Genomic DNA, 12,932 nt, shown 5'->3' on the forward strand with positions numbered 1-12,932 from the left:
GAACTCCCTCCTGGATCAAGAGCCTTGCTGTTTAATATTTGTTTTGCAACAAACTGTGAGTAGCATTTTTTATTGACTTGTATAAACTTTATGAGCTGGCATGTCTGTCCTGAAAACAGTTTAAGTCAGAAACTGTATAAAAATGTTTGCTCGTGCTCGTTAGCATTCTCTATAGGATTATGTTAATTAGCGGTCAATTACCGTGAGGCCGGAAGTTATTTGCATGACAATCACCGGCTAATATTTCATGACCGCCACATCCCTAGTTCCACCCACTCGACCACGTTCAACCCAATTCCTTGCTTATTTACAGAATTATGACCACTAACCCATTTTCAGAAGAAAACGCTACAATCTCGAAGTTCACTATCCAGTGTTGAGTACATATTTAATAAATTAAAGTGCTCGTTCATGTTCCCTGTCGTCCCTCCCTGGGGCATATGATGAGATGGGTCAGTTCAGCATGGAAGACAGACACTGGGATATTGTAGTGTCTGAGTAGGCCAGAGCAGACTCGCATTTAGCGTGACTGCTAATCACACCCCTGCAGGCCCGGCTACACAGCAGTTATTGATGGGGAGGTGCTCTGAGATCAGGGTCATGTTCACGCATGTTTGATGATGCATAATGAACACCAACCAGCTCAGCTCTGACTCAGTCTGGGTCCCTTCACTAACCAAATAGCACTGGGAGCAGGGTCTGCCATTTTACGGCTGTAGATGCCGGTGTCTGTCTTTATCCACACGTTGGGTTAGCAGTGTAGTGAACACACACAAATGTAAATTACACACACACACACACACACAGAGTCTCCACTACAATGACTGATTACAAAGCGTGTAATTTACTGAGCCCTGCTCGATGTCCTGGATTGTTAGTCCCTAAGAAACAAACCATGTTACCCAGCCACAGGTCACTCCTTCCCCATCCCCACAGGGGACTGCGTTTTTCCCTCTCCCTCCCTCTTATTTCTTGCCATATTTTGCCCCCTCCCGTCCACCAAACCAGATGTCCCCTCTTCCTAGTCTACCTCTATCCTACACCCCATTCTCTTTCTACGTCTCTCTATTCCTCCCATCCCCGCCACACCCTCTGTCTAACCACTTCTAGGCCCTGCGCTCTCCTCTTCACTCTCTCCCTGCCTGGTTGGAGGGCTGATTTCTCTGAGGTGGTGCTGTCAGTTCCCCTGCTCCCCAAGGCTAAAGGGCTGCTCTCTCCAGCCCCAAGGTTCACCGACTGTTGAACCTGGCGGTGGGATTATGCAGATCTTAATTCCCTCTCCTGCTCACACCTGGGTTTGACAGGGCATGAAATAGGGAAAGCGTTCACTGCAAAAGTTTCCACTACGCAGGGTGAGAGATACAGCAAAAAGAGAAGAGGGAGGAGAGGTGTATATGATATATATAAAGAGAGCGAAAGAGGCACACACACTCTACTCATTCAAATTCTTAATTTGTTTTACATTGTAGAATAATAGTGAAGACATCAAAACGAATAAATAACATACGGACTCATGTAAACTCACCAAAAAAATAAACATCCCTTTTTCAGGACACTGTCTTTCAAAGATAATTAGTAAAAATCCAAATAACTTCAGATCTTCATTGTAAAGGGTTTAAGCACTGTTCCCCATGCTTGTCCAATGAACCATAAACAATTAATGAACATGCACCTGTGGAACGGTCGTTAAGACACTAACAGCTTAGACGGTAGGCAATTAAGGTCACAGTTATGAAAACTAAGGACACAAAAGAGGCCTTTCTACTGACTCTGAAAAACACCAATTGAAAGATGCCCAGGGTCCCTGCTCATCTGTGTGAACGTGCCTTAGGCATGCTGCAAGGAGGCATGAGGACTGCAGATGTGGCCAGGGCAATAAATTGCAATGTCCGTACTGTGAGACGACTAAGACAGCGCTACAGGAAGACAGGAAGGACAGCTGATCGTCCTCGCAGTGGCAGACCACGTGTAACAACACCTGCACAGGATCGGTACATCCGAACATCACACCTGCGGGACAGGTACAGGATGGCAACAACAACTGGCCGAGTTACACCAGGAACGCACAATCCCTCCATCAGTGCTCAGACTGTCCACAATAGGCTGAGAGAGGCTGGAGTGAGGGCTTGTAGGCCTGTTGTAAGGCAGGTCCTCACCAGACATCACCGGCAACAATGTCGCCTATGCGCGCAAACCCACCGTCGCCGGACCAGACAGGACTGGCAAAAAGTGCTCTTCACTGACAAGTCGCGGTTTTGTCTCACCAGGGGTGAAGGACGGACAAGAGTTTATCGTCGAAGGAATGAGCGTTACACCGAGGCCTGTCCTCTGGAGCGGGATCGATTTGGAGGTAGAGGGTCCGTCATGGTCTGGGGCAGTGTGTCACGTCGTGTCTTTGGCTATGCCGGATTAAGTGATATGACATGCTATTCTATAAAATCCTTTCTCTGTAATTAATATTACCTGATTGAGCTAATCATGTAAAATGTAATTAACTAGAAAGTCGGGGCACCACGAAAGAGTGTTTATAGACCTGTTATCTTCTGAATAAACTCTTAAAGACCTAGTAATATTTTACATCAATAGCAGTCAATATTAATCATCACCTTATGTCAGTCTCATCTGAAAGTTGTAAATTCTTGGTTATCTTCATGAATCCTGGCTAACAAGTTGAATCAGCAATACAAAATTGGGTTTAATTATTTATTTACTAAATACCTAACTAATCACACAGAATTACATATACACAGAACGCAAATTATGTCATACAGAAAACGTCCCTGGGGGACAGAACCTGTATGACGGCTGGTTACACAAAGAGAGGGTGTTGGGCTTGAATGAAAGAGCGAGAAGACTGAGGAACAAAGGGAGAAGCTAAGCTTTTGTAAATACAGTATCTTATGCATTCTAAATTACCGCCCATTTGGAAAAGGAAAATGCAATAAATATTTACTCTGAGCTGCGCTTCGGTAGGTTGGTCGTAGATGCTGGCCAACAGATCTTCCTGTCCTCGGAAGAATGTCTCTGGTGGTAAATTGGATACGTTGTAGTATCTTCGTTGTGTGTTAGACTGGATACGTCGTCCGTCCTTTCGTAGCCCACGTTTACAGCTGCTGTTGCTAACTCAACGGCTAGGAGGTCTCACTTCTTTAGTGAATAAGAGTTCAAAGTTCATACCATTCACAACCAAAGCTCACGCTGAGGTTGGCTTAGTTCTGTAGTTGACATGTTAGTCCTTTTTAATGGACTAACATGGATCGTATGGATCGTCGTCCTATCGTCCTCAGAACAGAAGGTTACATTTTCGTCAAGGGCTTATATAGTGGAGGGAGAGAAGGGTGCGTTTCATAGTTTATAACCCATGTCTCTTCACAGGGGCGGGCCACTGATTGAGCAGGGCTCTAACCTTATGAAAACCCAATTATCTCATTTGGAAGCTAAAATGACATTTAATCTTTTCACAAATAGCATCATATTCAAACATTTAAATTGCACAACAATTCCATGTGAATCTGATAACAACAATGTGTAGACTTTCCAAGAAATACAGTTTATGTCGTCCTGTCATCAGTCATAATGTCTCAGATGACCACCGAACTGACATCATATTCATTAAGTACCAACGCATATTTTCAACTGGTTCTATTACCGAAATATGGTTCCTTTCCCCCCCCCCCCCCCACTTGTTTGATGTTCCCAGACTCTCTATGTTTAACAAAGGCTATTCAAGAGTCCTTCAGTAGAGTCAGAGAGAGAGGGAAGGGAGAAAGGTATTTATGGGGGGGGGGGGGGGGGGGGGGGTCATAAACCTTACCCACAGGCCAACGTCATGACACACAGCATCATCGGACTGAGCTTGTTGTAATTGCAGGCAATCGCAAAGCTGTGCATTCCAGGGAAGACATCCTCCTCCCTCATGTGGTGCCCTTCCTGAGGGCTCATCCTGACATGACCCTCCAGCATGACAATGCCACCAGCCATACTGCTTGTTCTGTGCGTGATTTCCAGCAAGACAGGAATGTCAGTGTTCTGCCATGGCCAGCGAAGAGCCCAGATCTCAATCCCATTGAGCACGTCTGGGACCTGCTGGATCAGAGGGTGAGGGCTAGGGCCATTCCCCCCAGAAATGTCCGGGAACTTGCAGATGCCTTGGTGGCAGTGTGGGATAACACCTCACAGCAAGAACTGGCAAATCTGGTGTAGTCCATGAGGAGGCGATGCACTGCAGTACTTAATGCAGCTGGTGGCCACACCAGATACTGACTGTTACTTTTGATTTTGACCCCACCTTTGTTCAGGGACACATTATTCCATTTCTGTTAGTCACAGCTGTGGAACTTGTTCAGTTTATGTCTGTTGCTGAATCTTATGTTCATACAAATATTTACACATTAAGTTTGCTGAAAATAAACACTGTTGACAGTGAGAGGACGGAGTGGTGTGGAGGGGGGGCAATGTGAATAGTCTGGGTAGCCATTTGACTAGATGCTCAGGAGTCTTATGGGTTGGTGGTAGAAGCGGTTTAGAAGCCTCTTAGACCTAGACTTGGCGCTCCGGTACCGCTTGCCGTGCGGTAGCAGAGAGAACAGTCTATGACTTGGGTGACTGGAGTCTGACAATTTTTAGGGCCTTCTGCCTGGTATAGAGGTCCTGGATAGCCGGAAGCTTGGCCCCAGTGATGTACTGGGCCGTTCACACTACCCTCTGGAGTGCCTTGTGGTCGGAGGCCGAGCAGTTGCCATATCAGGCAGTGATGCAACCAGTCAGGATGCTCTCGATGGTGCAGCTGTAGAACCTTTTGAGGATCTGAAGACCCATACCAAATCGTTTCAGTCTCATGAGGGGGAATAGGTTTTATGCCCGCTTCACTACTGTCATGGTATGCTTGGCCCATGTTAGTTTGTTGGTGATGTGGACACCAAGGAACTTGAAGCTCTCAACCTGCTTCACTGCAGCCCCATCGATGAGAATGGGGCGTGCTCGGTCCTCTTTTTCCTGTAGTCCACAATCATCTCCTTTGTCTTGACCACGTTGAGGGAGAGGTTGTTGTCCTGGCACCACACGGCCAGATCTCTGACCTCCTCCCTATAGGCCGTCCTGTCGTTGATCAGGGCTACCACTGTTATGTCATTGGCAAATTTAATGGTGTTGGAGTCGTGCCTGGCAGTGCAGTCATGAGTGAACAGGGAGTACAGGAGGGGGCTGAGCACACACCCGAGGGGCCCTTGTGTTGAGGATCAGCGTGGCGCATGTGTTGTTACCCACCCTTACCACCTGGGGGCGGCACATCAGGAAGTCCAGGATCCAGTTGCAGAGGGAGGTGTTTAGTCCAGGGTACTTAGCTTATTGATGAGCTTTGAGGGCACTATGGTGTTGAACGCTGAGTTGTAGTTAATGAAAAGCATTCTCACATAGGTGTTCCTTTTGTCCAGGTGGGAAAGGCAATAGAGCAATAGAGACTGCTTCATCTGTGGATCTGTTGGTGCGGTAAGCAAATTGGAGTGGGTCTAGGGTTTCTGGGATGTTGATGTAAGCCATGACCAGCCTTTCAAAGCACTTCATGGCTACAGACGTGAGTGCTACGGGTCGGTAGTCATTTAGGCAGGTTACCTAAGTGTTTTTGGGAACAGGGACTACAGTGGTCTGCTTAAAACATGTTGGTATTACAGACTCGGACCGGGAGCGGTTAAAAATGTCAGTGAAGACACTTGCTAGTTGGTCAGCGCATGCTCGCAGTACACGTCCTGGTAATCCGTCTGGCTCTGCGGCCTTGTGAATGTTGACCTGTCTAAAAGGTCTTACATCGACTGCGGAGAGAGTGATCACACAGTCGTCCGGTACAGCTGGTGCTCTCATGCATGTTTCAGTATTGCCTCGACGCAAGCATAGAAGTAGTTTAGCTTGTCCGGTAAGCTCGTGTCACTGGGCAGCTTTCGGCTGTGTTTCCCTTTGTAGTCTAATGGTTTGCAGGCCCTGCCACATCCAACGAGTGTCAGAGCTGGTGTAGTACGATTTGATCTCAGTCCTGTATTGACACTTTGCCTGCTTGATGGTTCGTCGGAGGGCATAGCGGATTTCTTATAAGCTTCCGGGTTAGAGTCCCGCTTCTTGAAAGCGGCAGCTCTAGCCTTTAGCTCAGTGTGGATGCTGCCTGTAATCCATGGCTTCTGGTATGGTCACTGTGGGGACAACGTCATTGATGCACTTATTGATGAAGCCAATGACAGATGTGGTGTACTCCTCAATGCCATTGGAGGAATCCCAGAACATCTTCCAGTCTGTGCTAGCAAAACAGTCCTGTAGCTTAGCATCTGCTTCATCTGACCACTTTTTATTGATCTAGTAACTTTGTTTGCTTGTAAGCAGGAATCAGGAGGATGGAATTGTGGTGAGATTTGCCAAATGGGAGGGCGAGAGAGAGCTGTGTATGCATCTCTGTGTGTGGAGTATATGGGATCCAGAGTTCTTTCCCCTCTGGTGCACATTTAACATGCTGATAGAAATTTGGTAAAAAAACTGATTTAAGTTTCTCTGCATTCAAGTCCCCGGCTACTGAGAGTGCCGCCTCTGGGTGAGCGTTTACTTGTTTGTTTATGGCGGAATACAGCTCATTCAATGCCATCTTTGTGCCAGCCTCAGTCTGTGGTGGTCTGTAAACAGCTACAAAGAATATAGATGAAAAGTTTCGGTAGAAAACTTTTGACCGGTAGAGTGTGTGTGTGCGCACACACACACACACACACACACACACACACACACACACACACACACACACACACACACTACTGTGGTAGCCATGCTGGTTAAGCATGCCTTAAATAAATCATAGACTGTGTTATGGTGCTTTGCTGGTGACACTTCCTCCTCCATGCTTTACGTTGGGAATTAAACATGTGGAGATCCGTTCACCCACACTGCGTCACAAAGACATGGCCGTTGGAACCAAAAATCTCAGATTTGGACTCCAGACAAAGGACACATTTCCACCAGTCTAATGTCCATTGCTTGTGTTTCTTGGCTCAAGCAAGTCTTCTTATTGGGGTCCTTTAGTAGTGGTTTCTTTGCAGCAATTCGACCATAAAGGCCTGATTCACACTCTGAACAGTTGATGTTGAGATGTGTCTGTTACTTGAACTTTGTGAAGCATTTATTTGGGCTGCTATTTCTGAGGCTGGTAACTCTAATGAACTTATCCTCTGCATCAGAGGTAACTCTGGGTCTTCCATTCCTGTAGGAGCCAGTTTCATCATAGCGCTTGATGATTTTTGCGACTGAAATTGAAGAAACTTTCAATGTTTCTTCAATTGACTGACCTTCATGTCTTAAAGTAATGATGAACTGTCGTTTTTTTGAGCTGTTCTTGCCCTAGTATGGACTTGGTATTTTACGAAATAGGGCAATCTTCTGTATACCCCCCCTACCTTATCACAACACAACTGATTGGCTCAAATGCATTAAGAAAGAAATTCCACAAATTAACCTTTAACAAGGCACACCTGTTAATTGAAATGCATTCCAGGTGACTACCTCATGAAGCTAGTTGAGAGAATGCCAAGAATATGTAAAGCTGTCATCAAGGCAAAGGGTGGCTATTTGAAAAAAACGAAAATATATTTGTTTAACACTTTTGGTTACTACATAATTCCATATGTGTTATTTCATCATTTTGATGTCTTCATTATTATTCTACAATGTAGAAAATAGTAAAAATAAAGAAATACTCGAATGAGTAGCGGTTCTAAAACTTTTGACCGGTAGTGAGTAATATACTGCTCAAAAAAATAAAGGGAACACTTAAACAACACATCCTAGATCTGAATGAAAGAAATAATCTTATTAAATACTTTTTTCTTTACATAGTTGAATGTGCTGACAACAAAATCACACAAAAATAATCAATGGAAATCCAATTTATCAACCCATGGAGGTCTGGATTTGGAGTCACACTCAAAATTAAAGTGGAAAACCACACTACAGGCTTATCCAACTTTGATGTAATGTCCTTAAAACAAGTCAAAATTAGGCTCAGTAGTGTGTGTGGCCTCCACGTACCTGTATGACCTCCCTACAACGCCTGGGCATGCTCCTGATGAGGTGGCGGATGGTCTCCTGAGGGATCTCCTCCCAGACCTGGACTAAAGCATCCGCCAACTCCTGGACAGTCTGTCGTGCAACGTGGCGTTGGTGGATGGAGCGAGACATGATGTCCCAGGTGTGCTCAATTGGATTCAGGTCTGGGGAACGGGCGGGCCAGTCCGTAGCATCAATGCCTTCCTCTTGCAGGAACTGCTGACACACTCCAGCCACATGAGGTCTAGCATTGTCTTGCATTAGGAGGAACCCAGGACCAACCGCACCAGCATATGGTGTCACAAGGGGTCTGAGGATCTCATCTCGGTACCTAATGGCAGTCAGGCTACCTCTGGCGAGCACATGGAGGGCTGTGCGGCCCCCCAAAGAAATACCACCACACACCATGACTGACCCACCGCCAAACCGGTCATGCTGGAGGATGTTGCAGGCAGCAGAACGTTCTCCACGGCGTCTCCAGACTCTGTCACGTCTGTCACATGTGCTCAGTGTGAACCTGCTTTCATCTGTGAAGAGCACAGGGCACCAGTGGCGAATTTGCCAATCTTGGTGTTCTCTGGCAAATGCCAAACGTCCTGCACGGTGTTGGGCTGTAAGCACAACCCCCACCTGTGGACGTCGGGCCCTCATACCACCCTCATGGAGTCTGTTTCTGACCGTTTGAGCAGACACATGCACATTTGTGGCCTGCTGGAGGTCATTTTGCAGGGCTCTGGCAGTGCTTCTCCTGCTCCTCCTTGCACAAAGGCGGAGGTAGCGGTCCTGCTGCTGGGTTGTTGCCCTCCTACGGCCTCCTCCACGTCTCCTGATGTACTGGCCTGTCTCCTGGTAGCGCCTCCATGCTCTGGACACTACACTGACAGACACAGCAAACCTTCTTGCCACAGCTCGCATTGATGTGCCATCCTGGATGAGCTGCACTACCTGAGCCACTTGTGTGGGTTGTAGACTCCGTCTCATGCTACCACTAGAGTGAAAGCACCGCCAGCATTCAAAAGTGACCAAAACATCAGCCAGGAAGCATAGGAATTGAGAAGTGGTCTGTGGTCACCACCTGCAGAACCACTCCTTTATTGGGGGTGTCTTGCTAATTGCCTATAATTTCCACCTGTTGTCTATTCCATTTGCACAACAGCATGTGAAATGTATTGTCAATCAGTGTTGCTTCCTAAGTGGACAGTTTGATTGACTTGGAGTTACATTGTGTTGTTTAAGTGTTCCCTTTATTTTTTTGAGCAGTATATATATTTTTTTTTAAACACACACACACACACACGTTGAAGTCAGAAGTTTACATCCACCTTAGCCAAATACATTTAAACTCATTTATTTACTCATACATTTAAAGTTTCACAATTCTTTACATTTAATCCTAGTAAAAATTCCCTGTCTTAGGTCAGTTAGGATCACCACTGTATTAAGAATGTGACAAGTCAGAATAATAGTAGAGAGAATTATTTATTTCAGCTTTTATTTCTTTCATCACATTCCCAGGGGGTCACAAGTTTACATACACTCAATTCGTATTTGGTAGCATTGCCTTTAAATTGTTTCACTTGGGTCCAACGTTTGGGGAGACTTCCACAAGCTTCCCACAATAAGTTGGGTGGATTTTGGCCCATTCCTCCTGACAGAGCTGTTGTAATTGAGTCAGGTTTGTAGGCCTCCTTGCTCGCACAAGCTTTTTCAGTTCTGCCCACACATTTTCTATAGGATTGAGGTCAGGGCTTTATTATGACCACTCCAATACCTTGACTTTGTCTTTAAGCCATTTTGCAACAACTTTGGAAGTATGCTTGGGGTCTTTGTCCATTTGGAAGACCCATTTGCCACCAAGCTTTAACTTCCTGACTGATGTCTTGAGATGTTGCTTCAATATATCCACATAATTTTCCTTCCTCATGTTGCCATCTATTTTATGAAGTGCACCAGTCCCTCCAGCAGCAAAGCACACCCACAACATGAGGCTGCCACCCCCGTGCTTCACGGTTGGGATGGTGTTCTTTGTCTTGCAAGCATCCCCCTTTTTCATCCAAACATAACGATGGTCATTATGGCCAAACAGTTCTATTTTTGTTTCATCAGACCAGAGGACATTTCTCCAAAAAGTTCAAACTTTTTTCCCATGTGCAGTTTCAAACCGTAGTTGGGCTTTTTTATGGCGGTTTTGGAGCAGTGGCTTCTTCCTTGCTGAGCGGCCTTTCAGGTTATGTCGATATAGGACTCGTTTTACTGTGGATATAGATACTTTTGTATCTGTTTCCTCCAGCATTTTCACAAGGTCCTTTGCTGTTTTTCTGGGATTGATTTACACATTTCGCACCAAAGTACATTCATCTCTAGGACACAGAACGCATCTCCTTCCTGAGTGGTATGACTGCTGCATGGTCCCATGGTGTTTATACTTGCGTACTATTGTTTGTACAGATGAACATGGTACCTTCAGACATTTGTAAATTGCTCCCAAGGATGAACCAGACTTGTGGAGGTCTACCAATTTTTTCTGAAGTCTTGGCTGATTTCTTTTGATTTTCCCATGATGTCAAGCAAAGAGTCACTGAGTTTGAAGGTAGGCCTTGAAATACATCCACAGGTACACCTCCAATTGACTCAAATGATGTCACTTAGCCTATCAGAAGCTTCTAAAGCCATGACATTTTCTGGAATTTTCCAAGCTGTTTAAAGGCACAGTCAACTTAGTGTATTTAAACTTCTGACTCACGGGAATTGTGATACAGCGAATTATAAGTAAAATAATCCATCTGTAAACAATTGTTGGAAAATGTACTTGTGTCATGCACACAAAGTACATGTCCTAACCGACTTGCCAAAACTATAGTTTGTTAACAAGAAATTTGTGGTGTGGTTGAAAAACAAGTTCATGACTCCAACCTAAGTGAGTGTAAACTTCCGACTTCAGGTGTATGTATAGATGTATAGATAGAGGGGAGAGGAGAGAGAGAAAGACTGAGCAAGAGAGAGTGAGTGAGAAAGGAAGCAAAAAATGTATATACAGAAAGCAGGGATGAGGGAGAGATAGTGGGATCGAGAGAGAAATAGAGTGAGCGTCTCTCTCGTGTCTGTCAACCCAGACACCGTGTCTAAACAGAAATGAGACCGCAGCATTCAACTGTTTTTTTATGATAATTAAATCAAGCATTGTACACCTGTCAGGTACACAATTCATCCCTCCATTTCTGAAATCGTATCAGGACAGATTTTTCAAAAGAAGGCATTTGTTCTAAAAAAAAAAAAATGGTTTAGTAGGTAGAGTTTATGGTGAGGTTACCAGGTTATGGCGACTGTTATATAGTGGTTACAATATACATGTAGCCACTACTTATAATACAAGTTCAGCTGGATGCTCTACAGGTAGTTTAAATCAATACAGGTTATCTTCTCTCTCTCTTCTGTTTAGGTGTGGGTGAGATAGAGGTCTTTTGCATCATATTGTGTTAATACAAGGTTAACATGCCAGGTAGAATCACACAAACCTGTTACTTGCACATAAGGAGACAGTGCTGTGAATAATCCATTGTTTGCATGTCTCTTTTGTTGCTAGTTATTTACCCGCCGTTATAATTCGATTGTTAGTGGTCAACATCTTGCCTCTATTTTTCACTGAGCTGTCAAGATAACTTTGAATGCATTTTTAAACAAAGGATCTAGGGCTCAAATATTCTATATTTGAATGTGTTTGCCAATGTCCAAATATACAAAAGTCTGGTAGCAATCAATGTCCGGTTAGTCTCAAAATCAATTGATCATAACTTCACCTTTTATTCCTCTGCATACTCAAAGCAAAATTTAACCACAATAATCAGATAGATAGTGATATAATCTCAGTGAGGGATTATATGAAATGTAGAAAAAAAACAGTTTTAAATCCACTCTGTTGCCCAGTGAAGGATAACCCACAAGCAATGCAATACTGTCTTTCTTACCTGATAAAGCCTCCTTGAAAAAAGCAAAAAGACAAGACATATAGAATCCTTATGACCCGTGGGAGCATTCTCTGGCTCAGTCTCTCAATCCCTCCCGTTGGAATAATTTGCAGAAAATAATCTGAGCGGCAATCAAATCCACTGAGCGGTTTTTGAGACTAGGCAAAAGAAAGGCATCGTCTCTGTGAGTCTGCAAATCTAATACAACAGTTTGGCTTTGGGGAAAGAAACTTCTTCCCCCCAACCACTAAATCCAGAGGACTGTACGAATCCACTCGGTCTCTTCTTTTACACTTGTGTTTGTGTTTGTCAGTGTATGTTTTAGCGGGAGTGTGCTTTTCTCCTTCTTTCTCGCTCTTTTTTTTTTTTAATGGCAAACTGCTTACTCCAGGAATAATACGGGGGAGGATTTAAAGGGACAGTAGCCTCTTTTTTGATATTGGTCAGATAGATAGATGGCTATAGAGCTCGCCAGGTTGCAGTCCTAAAACCCCTCAAAAAATAACATCTGGTTAGTTCAGCCACCCCTATGGATAAAAAAATGGGAAAGAATAGAGTTTTTGAATAAACCCCGCAAATAAATTCTGAGGTTAACACAGGCTCTTATATTTTGTGCTACGAGATAATAGCAGTTGGTTAACATGAACTTTATGAATGATGAAGCCTTTATGATTTATGTATTTTTATTATTACATACATTCTTCAAAATTCACAAAAAGTGGCTTTAGCTGATGAAGATTATCTCATAGGACAAAACGTATAAGATCTCCTAAACCTGTGTTTACCACAGACCTTATTTTGGGCGTTCATCCCAAAACTTTTTTTTTTTTTTTTTCATTTTCCTCATAGGCTTTGTCCAACAAACCATGGCGGAGTTAGTGCCTACAAAAAGACGCC

At 44.4% G+C, this 12,932-nt stretch overlaps 1 protein-coding gene across 1 annotated transcript in view; it reads right to left on the reverse strand.

Annotated features, from left to right (window-relative positions):
* The window catches only part of glra4a (glycine receptor, alpha 4a), an 81,411-nt gene extending 69,014 nt beyond the window's left edge, over window positions 1–12,397 (reverse strand). The window contains exon 1 of the mRNA XM_014199085.1: window positions 12,036–12,397. Within this exon, the coding sequence (XP_014054560.1) occupies window positions 12,036–12,103 (68 nt within the window). The 5' untranslated portion in view covers window positions 12,104–12,397. The remainder of the gene's footprint in view (window positions 1–12,035) is intronic.
* Between the last annotated feature and the right edge of the window lie 535 nt (window positions 12,398–12,932).

The sequence above is a fragment of the Salmo salar genome, chromosome 05, assembly GCF_965601325.2.
Source record: "Salmo salar chromosome 05, fSalSal1, whole genome shotgun sequence".
In the NCBI taxonomy this organism is placed as follows: domain Eukaryota; kingdom Metazoa; phylum Chordata; class Actinopteri; order Salmoniformes; family Salmonidae; genus Salmo; species Salmo salar.